The sequence below is a fragment of the Coregonus clupeaformis genome, chromosome 23, assembly GCF_020615455.1.
Source record: "Coregonus clupeaformis isolate EN_2021a chromosome 23, ASM2061545v1, whole genome shotgun sequence".
NCBI classification, from domain to species: domain Eukaryota; kingdom Metazoa; phylum Chordata; class Actinopteri; order Salmoniformes; family Salmonidae; genus Coregonus; species Coregonus clupeaformis.
Window position 1 is genome coordinate 29,016,390 of NC_059214.1, and position 23,714 is coordinate 29,040,103.

A 23,714-nucleotide genomic window follows, 5' to 3' on the forward strand; every position below is an offset into this window, starting at 1 on the left:
CTCTCTCTCTCTCTCTCTCTCTCTCTCTCTCTCTCTCTCTCTCTCTCTCTCTCTCTCTCTCTCTCTCTCTCTCTCTCTCTCTCTCTCTCTCCCCCTCTCTCTCTGTCACACTTCATTTCTCCATCAGACACAGTTCCCCTTTTCAGACTTGTTATAAATCTCTTCACCTAAAGCCACCTTGACACCTAACATCCATGCCAGTGTGTAGGATAAAGCCGTTTATCAGTGAGCACTGGTCAACGTTTATAGGAACCTGAATAATTGGTATTTAGTGAGTGGGTTTGGACTGGCAATAGCTATAAATAAGGTTTCTATATGTACTGTAGATGGCAATATCCCACTCACTCCTACTGACCGACACGCATGGCTATGCTGGTTTATTCCTTTATCCTACAATATTAGGCTGCTGTGGGAATAGATAGCCCAGCTCTCCTGTCATCTAATCTTTCTCTCTCTCTCTCTCTCTCTCTCTCTCTCTCTCTCTCTCTCTCTCTACTCGTTCTGTCTCTCTCTCTCTCGCTCTCTGTCTCTTTCTCCCCCCAGCCCTGCCCTCTCTCTCTCTCTCTCTCTCTCTCTCTCTCTCTCTCTCTCTGTCTCTCTCTCTCTCTCTCTCTCTCTCTCTCTCTCTCTCTCTCTCTCTCGTTCTGTCTCTCTCTCTCGCTCTCTCTCGCTCTCTGTCTCTTTCTCCCCCCAGCCCTGCCCTCTCTCTCTCTCTCTCTCTCTCTCTCTCTCTCTCTCTCTCTCTCTCTCTCTCTCTCTCTCTCTCTCTCTCTCTCTCTCTCTCTCTCTCTCTCTCTCTCTCTCTCTCTCTCTCTCTATCTGACAGTCCTCAATTCTCATCTCAACGCTTGCCAAAGCAAAAATATAATGACATTAATCTATCCTTCTCTCCCCCTCTCTCTCTCTCTTGCTCTCTCTCTCCCTCCAGCCCTCCCCTCTCCTTTCTCTCCATCTCTGTTTATCAAGTTGTCTCTTTTTAAAATATTTTTCCCTCTGTCTGCCTATATGTCAACACACTGTCCTGTCACACATAGCAGTCTGCTGTGATTTCAGGGACAAATCCAGATGTTGTTTTGGTGGACTTATATAAGAGATGATTACTCTAATTCATTTGACTGGCATTATCACCTTTTGATCTAATCCACTGACAGTTATACATTTCTTAGTTATACATTGCTCCTCTATACTTCCCAGGGCTTACAGGGGGCGGTAGTGAGAGTTGGCTTGTTGGTCACCCTGATGGCATCTTTCTCCCTCTCCTTTAAGCTCGGTTAAAGTCCAATGCTCTGTGCAGATCTGAAAGGATTAGATAGGTATATATACTGAACAAAAATAGAAACGCAACATGTAAAGTGTTGGTCCCATGTTTCATGAGCTGAAATAAAAGATCCCAGAAATGTTCCATATGCACAAAAAGCTTATTTCTCTCAAATGTTGTGCACAAATTTGTTTACATCCCTGTTAGTGAGCATTTCTCCTTTGCCAAGATAATTCATCCACCTGACAGATGTGGCATATCAAGAAGATGATTAAACAGCATGATCATTACACAGGTGCACCTTGTGCTGGGGACAATAAAAGCCCACTCTAAATTGTGCAGTTTTGTCACGCAACACAATGCCACAGATGTCTCAAGTTTTGAGGGAGCATGCAATTGGCATGCTCACTGCAGGAATGTCCACCAGAGCTTTTGCCAGAGAATTTAATGATAATTTCTCTACCAACATGGTTGCATAAAAACCTGAGGGAGATTTTAGCGTAATTCTGTTAGTTTGCATCTGCACAGTTCTTCCACTATAAAAGTTGTTGTAAATTTTTCAGTGGACATTTTAAAAAATAGTCCTTGTGCATAGAGTTGTATAGTTTGTTAAAATGTTAAATCAATGGTTTTTGTTTGGCATACATTTTAAAGTGAAAAACTGAGTCAAAGCGTAATTCAGATACTGTGGAATTGCCCTGTTCCTCTCCATGTTTGATTGTGTTTACAGTGTGTTTAAGCTCTACAGTTCATCTCAGATAAATCTTAATGAAGGTATACAGTATCAAGCATTGTTTACACTGAGAGTTAAGATGTACGACGTGATGTTAGTATGAGCTTTTTTCATCAAGCTAGCTAAGTCTTTAAAAGTTTAGATTTAATGACCTCTCACTTCCTCCCTTCCCTCTATCCCTCATCCCGTGTCTGTCTCCCCTTCTTCTCTCTTTCCTCAATGCTTCATTCCCTCTCTTCCTCCCCTTATTTACAGTTAATTCTCTTCATCCCTTGTCTTCCTCCACTCTCTCTTCCCTCTATTGTTCATTCTCTCGCTTCCTCCGTTCATTTACTGTCTCTTCACTCGTTTAGAGAGAAATACGATAAACCCTTCTATTACTTATTATTAATCTATAGTACCAGATGCTATAGTGCGTTGTCTCTCACTAGCAACTTTGACAAATTGAATTTGTAAAGTTGGTCTTATTTAATCAACTCGAAACACATCAGTTGTAGTACATGGTAATAGCTTTTGGGACCGGCAGGCGTCCATCCGTCGACCTTGTTGCCTTTGACTCCGCGCCAGGCATCCATAAATCCCTATTCCCTGTGCATCAGCGGCTGGGCTGAGCATCGGGTGTAAGTGGATCCAAAAGCTGGTGAGATCTAGAGGGGTTAGGGCCAAATTGCCCTTGGAGGACACTGTAATGAAGCCCCTGTTGTACCGGACGGAAGATGTAGTCAAGGGCTTTGGGACGTACCCACTGTCTGTCTGATCCACTAGGCTGTAAAGAGAAGTTAACATCAACAACCTACAACACACACTCTTGAGCTGCCTTGTAAGGCCAGTTGTTTTAAAGCTGAGCTCCAGGTTGAGGAGCTCAGTGCCGCTAGGATGTGTGTGTGGGTGTCTGTGTGGGTGTTTGTGTGTTTAAGGGGGGTGTACGTGTCTGTGTGTGTGTGTGTGATCTGCCTGCCAGGCATCACTAGTCTCAGCCACAGCAGTGACACAGTGCAGGCCACCAGAAACCCCACCACTGGGCAAAAAGGGTCAATATCAGGGGATATCGTTAGCTATATATTTCTCGATATCTGACATTTTATTAGATATAAGGAGTAGACATGCTCCTTCATATACAGAGCTAGGATATTCTCTGTAATGGGACAGTTTCTAAATGCATCCAATCCAGACCTCAAATCTCCCTGCTATCGTATGAGTCCAGGGAGATATCTGGGGTGAGATATGTTCAAGAAACGCACCTGATGCACGTGCACCCGCTTACATATTTGTAGAATATTATAACTCCTGAAAGGGTACAGTTGAAGTCGGAAGTTTCCATACACTTAGGTTGGAGTCATTAAAACTTGTTTTTCAACCACTCCACAAATGTCGCTACAAGCTTGGCACACCTGTATTTGGGGAGTTTCTCCCATTCTTCTCGGCAGATCCTCTCAAGCTCTGTCAGGTTGGATGGGGAGCGTCGCTGCACAGCTATTTTCAGATCTCTCCAGAAATATTAGATTGGGTTCAAGTCCGGGCTCTGTCTGGGCCACTCAAGGACATTCAGAGACTTGTGTCCAACGCCACTCCTGCATTGTCTTGGCTGTGTGCTTAAGGTCGTTGTCCTGTTGGAAGGTGATCCTTCACCACAGTCTGAGGTCCTGAGCGCTCTGGAGCAGATTTTCATCAAGGATCTCTCTGTACTTTGCTCCGTTTGTCATTCCCTTTATCCTGACTAGTCTCCCAGTCCCTGCCGCTGAAAAACATCCCCACAGCATGATGCTGCCACCACCATGCTTCACTGTAGGCATGGTGCCAGGTTTCCTCCAGATGTGACGCTTGGCATTCAGGCCAAAGAGTCCAATCTTGGTTTCATCAGACCAGAGAATCTTGTTTCTCATTGTCTGAGTCCTTTAGGTGCCTTTTGGTAAACTCCAAGCAGGCTGTCGTGCTTTTTACTGAGGAGTGGCTTCTGTCTGGCCACTCTACAACAAAGGACTGATTGGTGGAGTACTGTAGTGATGGTTGTCCTTCTGGAAGGTTCTTCCATCTCCACAGAGGAACTCTGTCAGAATGACCATCGGGTTCTTGGTCACCTCCCTGACCAAGGCCCTTCTCCCCTCATTGCTCAGTTTGGCCGGGCGGCCAGCTCTAGGAAGAGTCCTGGTGGTTCCAAACTTCTTCCATTTAAGAATGATGGAGGCCACTGTGTTCTTGGGGACCTTCAATGCTGCAGAAATGTTTTGGTGCCTCGACACAATCCTGTCTCGGAACTCTACGGACAATTCCTTCGACCTCATGGCTTGGTTTTTGCTTTGACATGCACTGTCAACTGTGGGGTCTTATATAGACAGGTGTGTGCCTTTCCAAATCATGTCCAATCAATGGAATTTACCACAGGTGGAGTCCAATCAAGTTGTAGAAACATCTCAAGGATGATCAATGGATTTAAAAAACAGATAAAAATACACCTTATGGAACAGCTGGGACTGTGAAGCAACACAAACATAGACACATGCATACAAACACACGATAACATACGCACCATACACGCATGTAAACATGGATTTTGTGTTATAGATATGTAGCAGTAGAGTAGAGGCCTGAGGGCACACACTTAAAATGTGATTAAATAAATAAATTGTGAAATCTGTTATGAATGTATTGTAATGTTTTTAAAATGTATAACTACCTTAATTTTGCTTTACCCCAGGAAGAGTAGCTGCTTCCTTGGCAGCAGCTAATGGGGATCCATAGTAAATACAAAAATACAAATGGAAGCAGGGTGCACCTGAGCTCAATTTCGAGTCTCATAGCAAAGGGTCTGAATACTTATGTAAATAAGGTATTTCTACAAACCTGTTTTCGCTTTGTTATTATGGGGAATTGTGTGTAGATTGATGAGGAAAAACATTTATTTAATCCATTTTAGAATAAGGCTGTAACATAACAACATTTGGAAAAAGTCAAGGTGCCTGAATACTTTCCGAATGCACTGTATCAAAAATACACATCTGGATTCAGAATTTGTCAGGATATGGTGCATATCCACAAATCTCAAAATATGCATTTGAAATGTTCTGCATTCTCTAGAATATCAAAAACATGTAATGTAAAGATATCCCCTGATATGGACCCTTTTCACACAGGCTCTCAGCCTCACACAGGAAATGGGTGTGACACTCAAAGTTAAACTGATGGAGGTGGATTAGCACAAGGGCGGGGGGTACAACCACACACACACATACTCACACTCTGAAGAACACACTCTCTACAAAAGGTTAATTGTAGGGCAGGGATACCAGACACATGGTACCACAGTACTAAGGGGCTTCTGTTGGTCTCATGTTTGTGTGTGTGTATGTTTGTGTGTGTGTTTGCATTTGTGTTTCTGTGTGTATGTATGTAAAAACAGCTGTCTTTAACTACCGCTTAAGAGTGTGCTGTGTATTAAATGGCAGCGCAAGAGTTTGTGTGTGCGTATGTGTTTGTATGTATGTATGTATGTATGTATGTGAGAAGGGTGAGGTCATAGTGAAGCCCTGTTGTGTTGTGACCTCAGCAACACGTCCCCTGTGGAGATAATCATTCCCTCCACTATCCATCTCTAATCCCCTCCTCCTTCCATCCCTCTCTTTCTCCTCTCCTCTCCACCCTCGTTCCCTACAATCCTTCACTCCAGAAGCTCCTGACTCTATCCCTCTATCCTTCTATCCCTCCCTTCCTTCCCCACATCCCTCCCTTCTTATCTAATGTAATTAACAGAGGAGCACGCTGTCTTTCAATTGGCTAATGAATAGGCTGCAACAATACACCAGAGACAGTAGTATAACAGGTGAAGTGCTGCTCTGTCTGCAGCAAAGCCACAACACCAGTTTAGGAATTCATAGGGCCTGGAGGTTTTCCTGAGGGGGTCATTCGATATAACTAGGTCCCAGAGTTTTACCTGATTAGGTCAGCATTAGTTATAACTAGGCCCCAGTTTTTCCTGCATGGTCAGGACCCAGAGTTTATTCCCTAATCCATACGATCACTGTACTATTGTATTGTACAGACTGTATATTTCTGCTCTGTCCAAGGAAAGTTACTGTAGGAAATAGAATATTATCCAGTCTGAAATACACAGACAGTCTTTAAGCGACAGAGAGAGAGGGGAGAGAGCTACTGCTCTGTCTTTAGAAAGCTCCTTAAGTGTTTAGATAGGGACAGAAAATTAGGGCTATTACTTTTTCATTATCCCATAGGCCTATAGTGTCCTTTACCTGGGGTTGCCATGGCAGCAGTGATTTCCTTCCCTGGCTCTGCCAAATGGCAGCAGTGTATACAGAAAGAGCGGCGCGGCCGACCGCTTTTCTGCTTTGAAATGTCACATCAAGACAAGCAAGTCGGTCGGCTTTCATTGCGTAACTGTTCTTTTTGGCTACATGTTATAGTGCTGTTCATCTAGTGCGGAGATATCCTCAGAGATGAGAACATTCTCCTGTTTTTAAAGTCATTCTCTAAGACACACACACTTACAATCACAAGGCAAGGCCAATTCATTATTCACAATTTCCATTTTAATCTTCCCCTCTTTCTGTTCCTTCGTTCTCTGAATGATTAATCAGTCAGTCAGTTTACCAACCAAACACCTTTGTTTCATATGAGCTGTGACAAGCTTGCTGGTATCCAGAGAACTGTCCTCGTCCTCTGTTATTCTAACCTCCTCCCTTTTCTTTCCTTCTTTCCTTCTTTCTTTTCTTTCCTTCCCACACTGAAAACAGGAATAGACCGCTCAAATGTGGACAGCAATTTATGGAGGGAAGGCAGGCCTCGCTCAGATCAGGCTCTGAGTCTGTGCTTGGCTCTGTGGGCTGACTGACTGACTCCCTGACCTCCTTCTGTCTCTGACACAAATAGATGTGTAGCAGAGCACCCAGCCAGGACACAGACGCATGCATTCATGCACAACGCGCACACGAACACACACACACACACACACACACACACACACACACACACACACAGATGTATAGTACAACAGCCAGCCCAGCCAGATCACCTATAGGAGAGTCAGGACCAACATAGAGAGACCGCTTGTATCCCAAGTGGCACCCTATTCCCTATATAGTGCACTACTTTTGACCAGGGCCCATAGGGGTCTGGTCAAAAGTTGTGCATTACATAGGAAATAGGATGCCATTTGTGACACGCCCAGAGAGGCTTCCAGGACTGAGAGGCAGCCAGTGTCTTTAATGCCCATTATGCAATATATTCCCCCTGACTTCTAAGTGTGCTTTGGATAAGAGTTCCCTGGAGGGAGATGAAAGTGAGGCTAGAACGCTCCCCACGGGCCCTCCCCTCCCCTGGTGCCACTGGGAGAGAGGGTATAGAGGAGAGAGTGTAGGGGAGAGGGGAGGGAAGAGAGAGGGTAGGCAGAGAGAGGAGAGGGTAAAGGGGAGAGAGGAGAGGGTAGATGGTAGCGAGAGAGGGGAGAGGGTTTAGGAAGAGAGGGGAGGGAGAGGAGAGAACAGTTGTCAGCAGAGAGGGGCAAGGAGGATGATGGTGTGATGTGGTGATGTGTGAGAGAGAGAGAGAGAGAGAGAGAGAGAGAGAGAGAGAGAGAGAGAGAGAGAGAGAGAGAGAGAGAGAGAGAGAGAGAGAGAGAGAGAGAGAGAGAGAGAGAGAGAGAGAGAAAAGAAGAGAGAGAGAGAGAGAGAGAGAGAGAGAGAGAGCGCTTAGGGATGGGGGAATCGGGCCCCGTCTGGCTCTGATTTAGAGGATAGTAATGCGATTAGCATTGTTTAGTTTTCACAGCTCCTTAAAGACTACCAGAACCCACTGGATTCTCCAATTACATTGAATGAACTACAGGACAAAATACAAACCCTCCAACCCAAAAAGGCATGTGGTGTTGATGGTATCCTCAATGAAATGATCAAATATACAGACCACAAATTCCAATTGGCTATACTTATACTCTTTAACATAATCCTTAGCTCTGGCATCTTCCCCAATATTTGGAACCAATATCACCCCAATCCACAAAAGTGGAGACAAATTAGACCCCAATAACTACCGTGGGATATGCGTCAACAGCAACCTTGGGAAAATCCTCTGCATTATCATTAACAGCAGACTCGTACATTTCCTCAGTGAAAACAATGTACTGAGCAAATGTCAAATTGGCTTTCTACCAAATTACCGTACGACAGACCACGTATTCACCCTGCACACCCTAATTGACAAACCAAAACAAAGGCAAAGTCTTCTCATGCTTTGTTGATTTCAAAAAATATTTTGACTCAATTTGGCATTAGGGTCTGCTATACAAATTGATGGAAAGTGGTGTTGGGAGAAAAACATACGACATTATAAAATCCATGTACACAAACAACAAGTTTGTGGTTAAAATTGGCAAAAAACACACCTCTTTTTCCACAGGGCCGTGGAGTGAGACAGGGATGCAGCTTAAGCCACACCCTCTTCAACATATAGATCAACAAATTGGCGAGGGCACTAGAACAGTCTGCAGCACCCGGCCTCACCCTACTAGAATCTGAAGTCAAATGTCTACTGTTTGCTGATGATCTGGTGCTTCTGTCCCCAACCAAGGAGGGCCTACAGCAGCACCTAGATCTTCTGCACAGATTCTGTCAGACCTGGGCCCTGACAGTAAATCTCAGTAAGACAAAAAGAATGACGTTACAAAAAAGGTCCAGTTACCAGGACCACAAATACAAATTCCATCTAGAGCACACAAAAAACGATACATACCTCAGCCTAAACATCAGCGCCACAAGTAACTTCCACAAAGCTGTGAACGATCTGAGAGACAAGGCAAGAAGGGCCTTCTATGCCATCAAAAGGAACATAAAATTCGACATACCAATTAGGATCTGGCTAAAAATACTTGAATCAGTAATAGAACCCATTGCTCTGTATGGTTGTGAGGTCTGGGGTCCACTCACAAACCAAGAATTCACAAAATGGGACAAACACCAAATTGAGAGTCTGCATGCAGAATTCTGCAAAAAATATCCTCAGTGTACAATGTAAAACACCAAATAATGCATGCAGCGAAGAATTAGGCCGATACCCACTAATGATCAAAATCCAGAAAAGAGCCGTTCAATTCTACAACCACCTAAAAGGAAGCGATCCCCAAACCTTCCATAACAAAGCCATCACCTACAGAGAGATGACCCTGGAGAAGAGTCCCCTAAGCAAGCTGGTCCTGGGGCTCTGTTCACAAACACAAACACAGAGCCCCAGGACAGCAACACAATTAGACCCAACCGTGAGAAAACAAAAAGATAATTACTTGACACTTTGAAAGAAATAACAAAAAAACTGAGCAAACTAGAATGCTATTTGGCCCTAAACAGAGAGTACACAGTGGCAGAATGCCTGACCACTGCGACTGACCCAAACTTAAGGAAAGCTTTGACTATGTACAGACTCAGTGAGCAAAGCCTTGCTATTGAGAAAGGCCGCTGTAGGCAGACCTGGCTCTCAAGAGAAGACAGGCTATGTGCACACTGCCCACAAAAGGAGGTGGAAATTGAGCTGCACTTCCTAACCTCCTGCCAAATGTATGACCATTAGAGACACCTATTTCCCTCAGATTACACAGACCCACAAAGAATTCGAAAACAAACCCAATTTTGATAAACTCCCTTATCTATTCGGTAAAATACCACAGTGTGCCATCACAGTAGCAAGATTTGTGACCTCTTGCCACAAGAAAAGGGCAACCAGTGAAGAACAAACACCATTGGAAATACAACCCATATTTATGTTTATTTATTTTCCCTTTTGTACTTTAAATATTTGCACATAATATGACATTTGAAATGTCTTTTGGAACTTTTGTGAGTGTAATGTTTACTGTTCATCTTTTAAAGTTGTATTTTACTTTTGTATATGATCTATTTCACTTGCTTTGGCAATGTAAACATATGTTTCCCATGCTAATAAAGCCCCTTAAATTGAGAGAGGATTGGTAAGATATGGAGGGGAGGAGGGAAGGAAGGCCAGGTGAGGGGAGAGTTTTTAGGGGAACACAGGAGAGAGGAGGGGGAGGGGAGAAGAGAGATGGCTGAGGGAAAGAGGATTGAGGAGATGGAACGCAGGCTTTGCGAGTATTAGTCTTTGGGGAGATGGATAGAGGACTTATAGGAGGTTTATGTCTCACTGTAGGATAGTTGACAGGACAGGATGATAGGGTGGTTGTATGTTGTAGTGGGAGTAGGGTTGGGCGATATCCAGATTTTCATACCTTCATACTGTACCATACATTTTAAATGTTTTAGTCATTTAGCAGACACTCTTATCCAGAGCAACTTACAGTTAGTGAGTGCATACATCATTTTTTTTATTTTTCATACTGGCCCCCCGTGGGAATCAAACCCACAACCCTGGCGTTGCAAACGCCATGCTCTACCAACTGAGCTACATCCCTGCCGGCCATTCCCTCCCCTACCCTGGGCCAATTGTGCGCCGCCCCATGGGTCTCCCAGTCGCGGCCGGCTACAACAGAGCCTGGATTCGAACCAGGATCTCTAGTGGCACAGCTAGCACTGCGATGCAGTGCCTTAGACCACAGCGCCAGGGTATACGATATTACCGGCAGTGCACACAAGGTGCGCTATTTCCAAACATAAAAAAATAGCAGCGCTACGCCACTGCTTACAACTGTAATTAAACTATCTAAGATCTGCCAAATAAACTATATCCAGCTCAGTACTCCAAATAATCTAGGCCTTATTTTTAACCAAATGTTTCAATTGCGATTTGACTTGCGATTTAGATCAAGACACGTGGGTGAACTGTAGGAATCATGGAAATAGAATGATTATTGTAATTCTATAGTTAGAATATAATAGTGGGCACTTTGAATACGACATGACAACGAATGAAAATGCCAGGGAGGAGTTATTTTGACAGGGTAGGAACCAGGAACCAAAGTGTTGGTTAGTGATTCCTAGGGGACCCTAGAATATTTTGCTACATTAAATGTTTTCTCTTAGGTACTTCATGTTGCCAACATATTCATGCTTCGCCTATTCCTCTTTGATTTTAGAATATACTGTTGCACAAACAACATGCTGATTTAGGCCTATGCCGTCACTGGTATCAGGCTGTAGCTAGCTACGTTAGCGCTGACTCAGTACATTTGTGGTCCTCTGTAGCTCAACTGGTAGAGCACGGCGCTTGAAACGCCAAGGTAGTGGGTTCGAGCCCCGGGACCACCCATACACAAAAATGTATGCATGCATGACTGTAAGTCGCTTTGGATAAAAGCGTCTGCTAAATGGCATATTATTATTTACATTTATTAGCTAGCTAGCTTGCCAGCTAACTAGCGATTAGCGTTGTCATCAACATTGTTGCATGACCATGCAGACTGAACGCACGTGTCTCATAGTCGAGCAACAACAAATACGCTCCTTGAGTGACAGGGGGCGGGGCTAGGTCTGTGTGGAAAGCGGCATGGAGAGAGAGGAGAGCGATGACTCAAGTAACGGAAACAACTATAAAAATGGACGTTACACATGGCGTATCACATTTAACAAACCAAACATTAAAATATCGTTATAGAAGGTAAAGTAAAACCCAAACCGGTCCATGCGTCAATACAGGTATATTGTAAAATACGGTATACCGCCCAGCCCTATATTAACAAGGTCTATTAGAAAGTTTCACAATTTCCCAATTCTCTGACAGCCCCTGTGTGTGTGTGTGTGTGTGTTGCTGGGGAAATCAGGCAGAGGTGAACAGCCTAGAACAACAGAAACACTAAACAATCTCTCTCTCTCTCTCTCTCTCTCTCTCTCTCTCTCTCTCTCTCTCTCTCTCTCTCTCTCTCTCTCTCTCTCTCTCTCTTTCTCATTCTCATTCCCTCTCTGTGTGAGGTTATGCATGCTGGCTGCTGGCTGGCAGAGTGCCACAGAGTGGGGGATAGATAGTTTTCAGAATGGCCTCAGAGTGGTCAATGCAGGCAGGCAGGCTACTCTGTGTGGGCACAGTGCAAACATACAGCACTGTGGAGAATAGTGCTCTGATTGTGACCGGGCAATCACTATGAGTGGCCCTGCAGCTCTCACTACAATCACACAGATCATATCGGGTGGCAGCGAGGGTGACTGACACTGATTTGATTTTCTGATTTGATTGTCCACTGATTAGGCCTACACATAGAGGATTGGTGACTAGAGGCTCTATATAGGAAGGGACAGTGGGGTATGTTGAGCCATTTGAGCCACACTGATTGAAGTGGATTTAAACAAGTGACATCAATAAGGGATCATGGCTTTTACCTGGATTCACGTGGTCAGTCTATGTCATGGAAAGAGCAGATGTTCCTAATTCTTTGTACACTCAGGGTATATACTGTACACTCACTCACCATACTGTCCCTGGCTCTGGGTCTGTCAGTCTGACAATGGCTTGCTGTATGAGTCAGCCGGTTGTGTCTAATTTGCCATGAGAGAAGGTAAATCAGGCTTAAAATCCTGCTAAGAGCCTTAGAGCTGTGGCTGGGGCATGTGGTGCTGACAACCCCTGCATGACCACATAACCACACCATCATGGTCTAACAACACAGGACCAGGTAGCTAGCAGCTAGTTGATCTCTCTCTGTAGCACTGTCTCTTTCTATTAATCTCTCTGCCTCTCTCTCTGTCTCTTTCTCTCTATCTATCTCCCTCTCTCTTAAGAGTCAACAGGAGGCCAGTATAATCTCCACTCTCTCCCGTCTCTCTCTACATGAAAGTTACACTCGCGCTCTCTCTCTCTCTCTCTCTCTCTCTCTCTCTCTCTCTCTCTCTCTCTCTCTCTCTCTCTCTCTCTCTCTCTCTTTGTGTACTGTCTCGCTCAGTCTTATTGGGTGTTGTTGACATTACAGGCTACTGGTTATCTCCACCATCTCCCCCTCTCTCTCTCTGTCTCTCTATTTGTATAAAATTTCTGTCCTGATTAATCATGTTGATATTAGCTGGCTCTCTGCTCAGTACTTTACTCACCATCATCATTATGTTTGTTTATAGATAAGCTCAATGACAGCAGATCAGATCTGATCAGCCTCATAGGCCTCATATTCCACTTTGTCTAATGCCATTTCTGCTCTACTACTCTCTAATCCCATGCAATTTATTCTGCTAACCCTAGAGAGAGAGAGACAGAGAAAGAGAAAGTGAGAGAAAGAGAGAGACAAGGAGAGAAGGACAGAAAGAGGTTATTCCACTAGTGACCGGCCCTGTCCTCCATCCGGCACGGAATAACCCTTAGTTTATTCCCTAGGAAATGTAGCTGTGTGTGTGAGTGTATTAGTAAAGGGTGGGTATGTGGGTTAATTAATTGGCGGAGGGATGGAAACACCAATGCACATGGCTGGGAGGATAGGGAGTTAGTTTGTGGTATGTGTGCTATATTTACACTCCTACACATGGTCCTTTTAGCTCCTCAGGCCAATCACAGATCACTAGTAAACTATACACAATCAGACTACTGTTGACATGACATTGCATCAGGACTGTTCTGTTGAAACCATCAAGGTCACCTAACCTTAAAAGATTCAGAGGTCGTTCAATTTAATTCAGATTCAGATTCAGATTCAGATTATTGATGGTGTCATTACTAGTCTGTCTATGCATAGTTGATCACACAAGATGGCCAACTTAAAATGTCCTCTCTCAACATCACTCCATCTTTCAAACTCTCTTTTGTTACCGCTTTCCGCTTTCCTCTTACTGTTCTCCTTTTTCATCAATTCAATCATCTCACTCATAGATGCCTATATTTACAGCCACTTGGCCATGTGTGGTCTTCTCCTCCTCTATGTCTATTCCTCCCAGGTGTTTGTCACATCTCTGATCCAGTGGGCTGAATGAAAAGACTGATGATGATGAATATTCTCTGTTGTGCATGACTGAACACAATATAGTATTGTCTCATGCCCACATCTCATCTTTCTATCCTGTCCTCTACTCTCTCTTTCATCTCACTCACTCTTTCTCCTTTGCTCCTCTCATTCAATTTCCTACACTTTCTCTCTCAAAAGTGATTTTCCTCCCCTCTGCCCTCTCTCATATCCTTTCCTAGAATCCACTCGCTTCTACTTTTACACCTATATCCCTCGCTTTCTTCCTTATTTCCATTGCTCTCCTCTCTTGTCCTCTATCTTGCCCTGGTTTCCCCCCTTCTCTTTTTGTCCCTCTCTTTCTTTTCTTCTCTATTCTCACTATCTATCCTTTCCTATTCTGTTCCCACCATCTCTCCATCTGTGCTTAGCTCCATTCTGGCAGACACTCAATGATGTAGAGATGAGAGAGAGAGAGAGAGAGAGAGAGAGAGAGAGAGAGAGAGAGAGAGAGAGAGAGAGAGAGAGAGAGAGAGAGAGAGAGAGAGAGAGAGAGAGAGAGAGAGAGAGAGAGAGAGAGAGAGAGAGAGAGAGAGAGAGAGAGAGAGAGAGAGAGAGAGAGAGAGAGAGAGAGAGAGAGAGAGAGAGAGAGAGAGAGAGAGAGAGAGAGAGAGAGAGAGAGAGAGAGAGAGAGAGAGAGAGAGAGAGAGAGAGAGAGAGAGAGAGAGAGAGAGAGAGAGAGAGAGAGAGAGAGAGAGAGAGAGAGAGAGAGAGAGAGAGAGCTTAGGGATGGGGGAATCGGGGGATTAAAACTAACTGATAGATATGCTTTTAGGCCAAACCGCGGTGCATTAACAATGTTGTCATGGTTTCCTGGAGGACATCATGTGTCACGATGACAGCGCTGGGCGGTTGGCGGGAGGGTCGACCTGTTTTCCCGTGCCCTCTAGGGGAACTAATGCCACATACCGTGATGCAGTGCCCACAGTTCCCGTTATCGATGCGCCTCGGACAGTCCGACACCACCGCCGCCCCTGCCCTGCCCTGTCCACCTAAATCCATGCTGACCTGGTTCATACTAAGCCTGGGTGTCTGTCCACACATTGTCCCAGCCTCCATCTTAAAAAAATTGTTTTTGTCTAACTGAATTGGAAACAACAGATTCTAGATCAAACTGTCTCTTCTCCAGGACAGCTGACCAGGAAACTAGAAGCTAGGGGTCACAGTTAGGTTAGATGGGTGGTGAGAGAATTATTGACGTGGGAGTATAGCCTGACTGATGGTCCAGAAGTTTCTGTCCAGGTTTGAGCTACCACCTAGCCCTGTCCCTGCCTGTCTGTTAGGGGAGGAGCTATGTCTCTCTATGTCTCTCTGTTAGCAGAGGAAGGATCTGGAGCTCAGGTTCCTCTACTGTGTATTATTGATGGATGTCAAGTTACACCAGCTCTATATTTAATCATTCGCTCAATCAGGCAACCCACACACACACCCACACACACACGCACGCATACACACACACACACACTGCTCTGTGTGGTTTAGTGTGTGTGGGTAGTCAAGCTGTACTCTGAGTCCAACTGCGTCCCAAGACGTAGTGGGAAACACTCCCATTTCCAAAGCCCTTCAATCTCTAAAGTAGAATGTGTAGTAAATGATGTATATGATGTAATATTTGTTGATGTTGTCAACCTGCTCCTGTAGTGCTAGGCTACTAGTAGGCCAGCCAGGATGTGTTGCTGTGGGTTTGAGGTATTAGGACAGAAATAGGCTAAAAGCTGAAAGCTCCCCCTCACCCCCTGTCCCAAATGGTCAACCAGGATCAGGTGATTTAGCTTGAGCCGAGCCTCTATTTACATCAGACGGTAACTCTCCTACAATCTGCCAGACCTTGTTTCAAATCCTATTTTTAAAAAAATATTTGGAACCAATAGAATAGTCGCAAGAGTTAAAAACCCGCCAGTCTGCCAAACCTGCCCATCTGGCAAATATTTAAAAGATTTCAAATAGTATTTGAACCTAGGTCTGCAGATGACAACTCTGCTACAACCTGCCTGGTTGCTACAGTAGTGTGCAGCCCTGACTACATGCTTTGAATCCATGGTGGAAATGTCATTACAGTAACAAAAGGCTGCACTTATAGTCTGTCAGTCAGTGCTATCTGTACAACCCCAGAATTACATGACAGCAGGATGAAAGTGCTCTGGTGGTGCCGGTACACATCTATCAGAAACCACACTCATTTTTCTGGTTTGTCAACAGTATGAATTCCTTATCATCAGTAATATTGCACAAAGTCTGGAATTCATATCGAAACACATTGTCACTTTTACACATTGTCTTAATTTACAAACCACTGCCTGTGCACACACACTTGTTATTCTGAAAACTGGATCTGTATTAACCTGTGAGGGAAGTCTTCCTGGTAGCAATGTCATATGTTTTACCTCACCCCCTTTTTGACCATGGAGGAAAAGCTACTGCTTATAAACTGAGATGTGGATTTGAAAGAATTGAATTTATAAGTCTTATTATACCTTTGTGGTTTTTGAAAACCTTGAAGAGCATATTGTGTTATAATGGCAGAGTGAGAGAGAGAGAGAGTGAGAGAGAGAGAGAGTGAGAGAGTGAGAGAGAGAGAGAGAGAGAGAGAGAGAGAGAGAGAGAGAGAGAGAGAGAGAGAGAGAGAGAGAGAGAGAGAGAGAGAGAGACTATTATCTATGGACCTGTTGCATCTGTACCAGCCCTGAAATTTCAGCACCCGTTGACGATAGAGCTGTCTTCTTCCCACCTGTCAATCAATCAGCTGTCCTCTGGAGACTGAAAGACACAGGAAGCAGCTAGAACAGATGTTTGTGTGAGTGTGAACACAGAGGATCTATTTTTGTGGGCCTCATCAGCCCTAACACCAGGCTCTGTACACTGTGTGAATCAGTGCTAAATTACCCCACAGGAAATGAAATGGCACAATTGATTTCCAGCCTTCCAAGCCTGTGAAGATGAGTTCAGATTAGCAGACCTGTTATTTCAGGTGTCTGGCTTTAGGAGAGACAGACAAAAACATAATCATTCATAGGGATATTACTGATGGCTTTCATGGCTACCTCATAATTAATTATTATTTCTGCTCCACATTATTCTCAGTTGGGCACCATGTCCACATAAGCCTCTACTATTTTAATTATGTCAGTTGATGTGATATGCCTGCCTGTAATGTTTGTCTTGACGCTTCTAAACATAGCCCGCAGAAAGGATTAGTCTGTCTGCCTGTCTCACTCTGCTCTTCTCTGTGTTTTTACCCAGGATCCTTCAATGCACAAGTTGGCCGGCGGGCGCAAGAAGACAGTGTCCTTCAGTAGCATACCCTCAGAGAAGAAGGTTAGTTTTTAGTGAATAAAAAAATAAAAAACTTGATTTGACCTAGATAAGGATTTCAAAACGCATTCATAAATCAGACATAACCGATTCATAAGGAGGACAAGCATTCAATTGAAATGTGTTCTCCTTCTCCTTCCTCCAGGTGAGCAGCGCGGCCGACTGCCTGGCCTTCATGCAGGGGGGCTGTGAGCTGAAGAAGGTACGTCCCAACTCCCGGGTCTACTGTCGTTTCTATACCCTAGACCAGGACCTCAGCTGCCTGCGCTGGGAGCCCTCTAAGAAGGATGGGGAGCGCGCCCGCCTGGATATGGCCACCATTAGGGAGGTTAGGACGGGGAAGAGCACTGAGACCTTCCTCCATAACGGACCTGCTGCAGAACACCTGGCTGAGGAGGCTGCCTTCTCCATCATCCACGGGGATGACTACCAGGTAGGAGGGGAAGAGGGACAGACAGTAACCTGGTCCCAGATCAGTTTGTGCTGCCTTTCCAACTCCTTTGAGAATTGTCATGCCAAGTAGTTGGCAAGAGAGCAGTAACAGACTGGCACTCAGGCTAAGGCAGATACCATTGAGGTTCTTAAATCATCATAAACATCCTTTGTGTTTTTAATTATATTATTTTATTAATCTCTTTTATTGCCTTTTTTCAAATGTTTTTAATTTGATTGTTTTACTTTAGAAAACTTTTAAATGTAATGTGATTTGTATTTGTATTTCCCAGTCTCTGGACCTGGTGGCTCTCTCAGCTGACGTGGCCAACGTCTGGGTGACGGGGCTCCGTTACCTGGTGTCCCACCCCTCTGCCATCGGGCATGGAGGGGGGGCAGGCGGGGGAGGAGGTCTGGGAGAGGGTAGCCTCGGCAGTAAGATGAGGAGTGAATGGCTGGCCGCAGAGTTTGCAGAGGTGGATGAAGACGGGTATGGGATCGTCGCAGAGGATACGGCCGTGGCAACCATCTGTAAGCTGTGTCCTGGCATCAAGGAGGCTAAGGTGAGTGTGTGTGCGTGTGTGTGTGTGTGTGTGTGTGTGTGTGTGTGTGTGTGTGTGTGTGTGTGTGTGTGTGTGTGTGTGTGTGTGTGTGTGTGTGTGTGTGTGTGTGTGTGTGTGTGTGTGTGTGTGTGCGTGCGTGTGTGTGTGTGTAAGGGGATGGCACTACAGTTACACTAGAGAGAGTGGAATGGTATAGCTTGAAATAGAAAACATGATTGTCTTCATAGCTGTCTTACCATCTGTAAGGTCTGTCATGGCATCAAGGAAGCTAAGGTAAGAGGACAGGACTGGGGTAAAGCTAGAAGAAACAGTAATGCTATACATGATGTTGATGGTAGACTGTAGTAACATTAGAGGAAGTAGAAATGTTTAGAGATGATCAGGGTTGAGGTCAATTCTGTTTTCAATTCAGTCAATTATCACACTTTGTTTTCTATTGAATTACCCCCAACCTTGATAATGATGATAGCAACAGTTAGTATAACAGCTGTAATTAGAAAAATGCTGTAATTAGCTGGATATCTAATGTATAAATGGAACATGCTGTAGGTGGATATCCAACCTATGTAAGCTTTACTTACATAGGTAGTACCATGGTGGGTGTATAGATTGAGTCTGTTGCAGTGTAGTCACACCTGTGGCTCCTACTTCCTACATGTTACACCTCTCAGTAGGAGTCCACACGAAACCCTGAGTAAAACACAATGCCTCAATGGACCTCAGAAAGAAACAGTGAGTATTCAAACCCCTTGACTTATTCCACATTTTGTTGTGTTACAGCCTGAATTAAAACATTTTCTCACCCATCTACACACAACACCCCATAACGACAAAGTGAAAACCTGTTTTAGGCCTTTTATGCAAATGTATTGAAAATGAAATACAGAAATATGTCATTTACATAAGTTACACCCCTGAGTCAATACTTTGCAGAAGCACTTTTGGCAGTGATTACAGCTGAGAGTCTTTCTGAGTAAATCTCTGAGCTTTCCACACCTGGATTGTGCAACATTTGCCCAATATTATTTTCAAAATTCTTCAAGCTCTTGCCATAGATTTTCAAGTAGATTTACATCAAAACTGTAACTCGGCCACTCAGGAACATTCACTGTCTTCTTGGTAAGCAACTAGTGTAGATGTAGCCTTGTGTTTTAGGTTATTGTCCTGCTGAAAGGTGAATTAATCTCCCAGTGTCTGGTGGAAAGCAGACTGAACCATGTTTTCCTCTAGGATTTTGCCTGTGCTTAGCTCCATTCCGTTTCTTTTTTATCCTGAAGAACTCCCTTAACAATTACAAGCATACCCATAACATGATGCAGCCACCACTATGCATGAAAATATGAAGAGTGGTACTCAGTAATGTGTTGTATTGGATGTGTCCCAAACATAACACTTTGTATTCAGGACAATTGATTTGGCAAATTTTTTGCAGTATTACTTTAGTGCCTTGTGGCAAACAGGATGCATGTTATATTTTTTATTCTGTACAGGCTTCCTTCTTTTCACTCTGTCAATTAGGTTAGTATTGTGGAGTAACTACAATGTTGTTGATCCCTCCTCAGTTTTCTCCTATCACAGCCATTAAACTCTGTAACTGTTTTAAAGTCCCCATTGGCCAAATTGTGAAATCCCTGAGAGGTTTCCTTCCTCTCCGGCAACTGAGTTAGGAAGGACGCCTGTATCTTTGTAGTGACAGGGTGTATTGATACACCATCCAAAGTGTAATTAATAATTTCACCATGCACAAAGGGATATTCAATGTGTGCTTTTTAAAATGTTTACTCATTGACCAATAGGTGCCCTTCTTTGTGAGGCATTGGAAAACCTCCCTGGTCTTTGTGGTTGAATCTGTTTAAAATTCACTGCTCGAGTGAGGGACTTCACAAATAATTTGATGTGTGGGATACAGAGATGAAGTAGTCATACAAAAATCATGTGAAACACTATTATTGCACACAGATTGAATCCATGCAACTTATTATGTGACTTGTTAAGCTAATTTTTACTCCAAAACTTATTTAGTCTTGCCATAACAAAGTGGTTGAATACTTATTGACTTCATTTCATTTAATTTTTTATTAATTTGTAAAAATTGTGAGAAACATAATTCCACTTTGACATTACATTTTACATTTACATTATAGTCATTTAGCAGACGCTCTTATCCAGAGGGACTTACAGTTAGTGAGTGCATACATTTTCATACTGGCCCCCCGTGGGAAATGAACCCACAACCCTGGCGTTGCAAGCGCCATGCTCTACCAACTGAGCTACAGGGGACTACATTATGGGGTATTGTGTGTAGGTCAGTGACAAAAAATCTTAATTTAATCAATAGTAAGTTCAGGCTTTAACACAACAAAATGTACTTTCTGAAGGCACTTAATAGACAGTAAATCACAAGGACTGCTAACGACCTAATATTAAAGTAAGCTGATATACGCCACTGGTCATTTTTGCAAGGATGGGTGAAAATATTTTGGGATATTCTCCGGACAAACAGTACGAATGCAGGAGATGAGGCAGGAGATGGAGTCAGATAGCAGCTGAAAATACACAGACTTAAACAGATCCAATCAGAGGTATGTGTTTGTGTGCGCACGGCTCCATAGCTAATCTGTCTGAATCAACGCTCAGGCCCTGGTTTTGAAGCATGCTGTGAAGTCAGTACAGCTGCCTGTGTGTGTGTGTGTGTGTGTGTGTGTGTGTGTGTGTGTGTGTGTGTGTGTGTGTGTGTGTGTGTTGAGACTCTCCTGCAGTCAGTTTGGCATGCATGGAAGGATAGGCCAGGGGCACTAGGTAGACTAGCATGCTAAGTCATATAACCAGGGTGACTTTCATATCCGTTCCAAGAAGGAAATTCAATTAATTCATGAAAAAATAATTAGCAATAAAATATTATAACATTAATTAATTCACCTTAAATTTGATTCCTGCATTGATTGGAAATGATGGAATTGGACTTGCCAATGACATCTGGTCTTTTTCAGTCATTAGACATTATTGAATATTGTAGCTCAATAATTCATCCATTCTGTGGAGTATTAAAATTAGACTGCCCTTTCTAAACTTGCTCCTCTCATCTCTCTTCTGCTCCCTCTGTATCCGTCTTCCCTCCCTCATCCTCCTCCTCCCCCTCTCTTTCCCCTCCTTCTTCTCTCCAGGTGCGTCTGAGGTTCAAGGAGATCCAACGCAGCAAAGAGAAGCTGACGTCTCACGTGACGCGCGAGGAGTTCGAGGAGGCCTTCTGCGAGCTATGCACGCGCCCAGATGTCTATTTCCTATTGGTCCAGCTCTCTAAGGACCGTGAGTGTCTGGACGCCCAGGACCTTCGTCTCTTTCTGGAAACGGAGCAGGGCCTGTCTCTGGCCACAGCTGAGGGCTGTTTGGAGCTGGTCCTACGGTTTGAGCCCTCCAGACCCGGCCGAGAGAGAGGCTTGCTGGGGCTCGACGGCTTCGCCCGCTATCTGCAGTCTCCAGAGTGCCAGCTGTTTGACGTGGAGCACCAGGGAATGTGTCAGGACATGAGCTTGCCCTTGTCCCACTACTACATCAGTACCTCCTATCGGTCCTATCTCCTGGATGATCAGGTCCATGGGAGGGCAGATCTAGGGGGTTTGACCAGGGCTCTCCAGGCCGGGTGTCGGTGCCTGGAGCTGGGGGTGACAGACGGCCCAGAGGGGGAGCCTCTCCTGGGGGTAGACCATGGTCCTGATGCCCACCGCCACCACCACCACCACCACCACCACGCCCCTGTCACCATCCGCAGTGCCCTGGAGGTGGTGAATAAGTACGCCTTCCTGACCTCGCCCTACCCGCTGCTGCTCTATCTGTGCCAGCGCTGTTCCCCCTCCCAGCAGCGTACCTTAGCCCAGCACCTGAGGAAGGTGTTCTCAACACGTCTTTACACCCCTGAGGCCCTGCCGGTCAGCCTGGTGGGGCGAGCCACCACCCTGCCCTCCCCAGAGCAGCTGAAGGGCCGGGTGCTGCTGGTGGGGAAGAAGCTACCCCCTGAAGAGGAGGGGTCTGAGGGAGAGGTATCAGAGGAGGACGAGGAGATAGGGGGAGGCGGACCCTTGGCTGGCCGGCGAATGACCATCCCCGGAGAGGAGGAACTGGGCGTGGTTTTAGTGGTGCCCCCGCCCCCTCAGCCCAGGAGACTCCGCCTCCAACGCGAGCTCTCAGATCTGGTGTGCGTGGCTAGAACCGGAAGCCGTAGCTTCTACAACCACCGAGAAAAGAGGAAACAAGGACAGCAGCACTCCCCACCCAGCACCCCCTCAACCCCGGGCACGCCCTTACTCCCTGACTCAGCCTATTGGACTCTGTGCTCCCTGGGGGAGGGAGAAGCGGGCCGGCTGGCCAGTGAGAGCCCAGAGGAACTAGTAGGCTTCACCAAGCGTACCCTGACCCGTGTCCGGCCCAGCTCCGTCCGCCTGGACTCCTCCAACCCCAACCCTCAGGGGTACTGGAAGGGCGGGGTCCAGCTAGTGGCCCTCAACCAGCAGACTCCCGGGGCCATGCTGGACCTCCACAGGGGCCGCTTCACCCAGAACGGGGGCTGTGGCTTTGTGCTGCGCCCAGGGGTCATGAGAGACGAGGTTTCCTACTTCAGTGCCGTGACCCAGGGCTGTGTGCCCGGCGTGCCCCCTCAGACCCTAAGGGTGAAGGTGATCAGCGCCCACAACCTGCCCAAGCCACAGGGCGCTGGTGCTAAAGGAGAGGTTATAGATCCCTATGTGGTTCTGGAGCTGCATGGGGTACCGGCGGACTGTGCTGAACAACGGACCCGGACCGCCGCACAGAACCAGGATGGCCCACTGTTTGATGAGACCTTTGAGTTTCAGGTGAGAGTTCAGTAACCTACAGATACATGTGAAAGTACAGCACGGTTCATCAACATAACCTCAGACTAAGAGCACTGTCGCCCGATAACCTGAGTGTACATACACGTGAACATCTAATGGTAAAACAGCAGGCAAAACTGGTTGAAATGACATCATTACAATCAGAAACTGAGAGTCTTTCCAACCAGTTTTGCCTGCTAAGTCTAGACATAATATGGTCTGTGTTTGTCACTGTACTGATAATAATGACAAAACATAACAAAAAACATCAGTTCCATAAGGATACACAACAATAAGTATTATTTGTATAGAGCCTTTCCAGCTCCCAAGGACAGTTAACTACAGTATTCATTCCCATAGCGACAGACAGACAGAGGCATTGTGATTCCCCTGAGCCCTTGTGGGAGATCTAGTTATGAAGACAGATGGCCAGGGCTTATAAAACATGATGTGAAACATGGGAACGGAGAGGGAACAGTTGGAGAGTTGCCCTAGTGTTGTTGACCAGACTAGTTTATAGTGCAGATTATAACAATACTTCACATCTTTCTTCTAACCACCGTCTTATTGTATGAGAATAACTGTCTCAAATGAACATACCAAAGACTAAAAGGAAAACAACTATAAAGTTTCGTTTTTTTTTTTTTTACAAGTAAGAAAGAAACAAAAGCCAGTGGTTGAGCTC

The 23,714-nt window shown here is 45.1% G+C and overlaps 1 protein-coding gene across 1 annotated transcript in view; it reads left to right on the forward strand.

Moving 5' to 3' along the window:
* The window catches only part of LOC121536159 (inactive phospholipase C-like protein 1), a 77,535-nt gene that overhangs the window by 42,735 nt on the left and 11,086 nt on the right, over positions 1–23,714 (forward strand). Inside the window, exons 2-5 of the mRNA XM_041843441.1 lie at positions 17,116–17,190; positions 17,333–17,620; positions 17,913–18,182; positions 21,347–23,029. Of these exons, the coding sequence (XP_041699375.1) occupies positions 17,116–17,190; positions 17,333–17,620; positions 17,913–18,182; positions 21,347–23,029 (2,316 nt within the window). The remainder of the gene's footprint in view (positions 1–17,115; positions 17,191–17,332; positions 17,621–17,912; positions 18,183–21,346; positions 23,030–23,714) is intronic.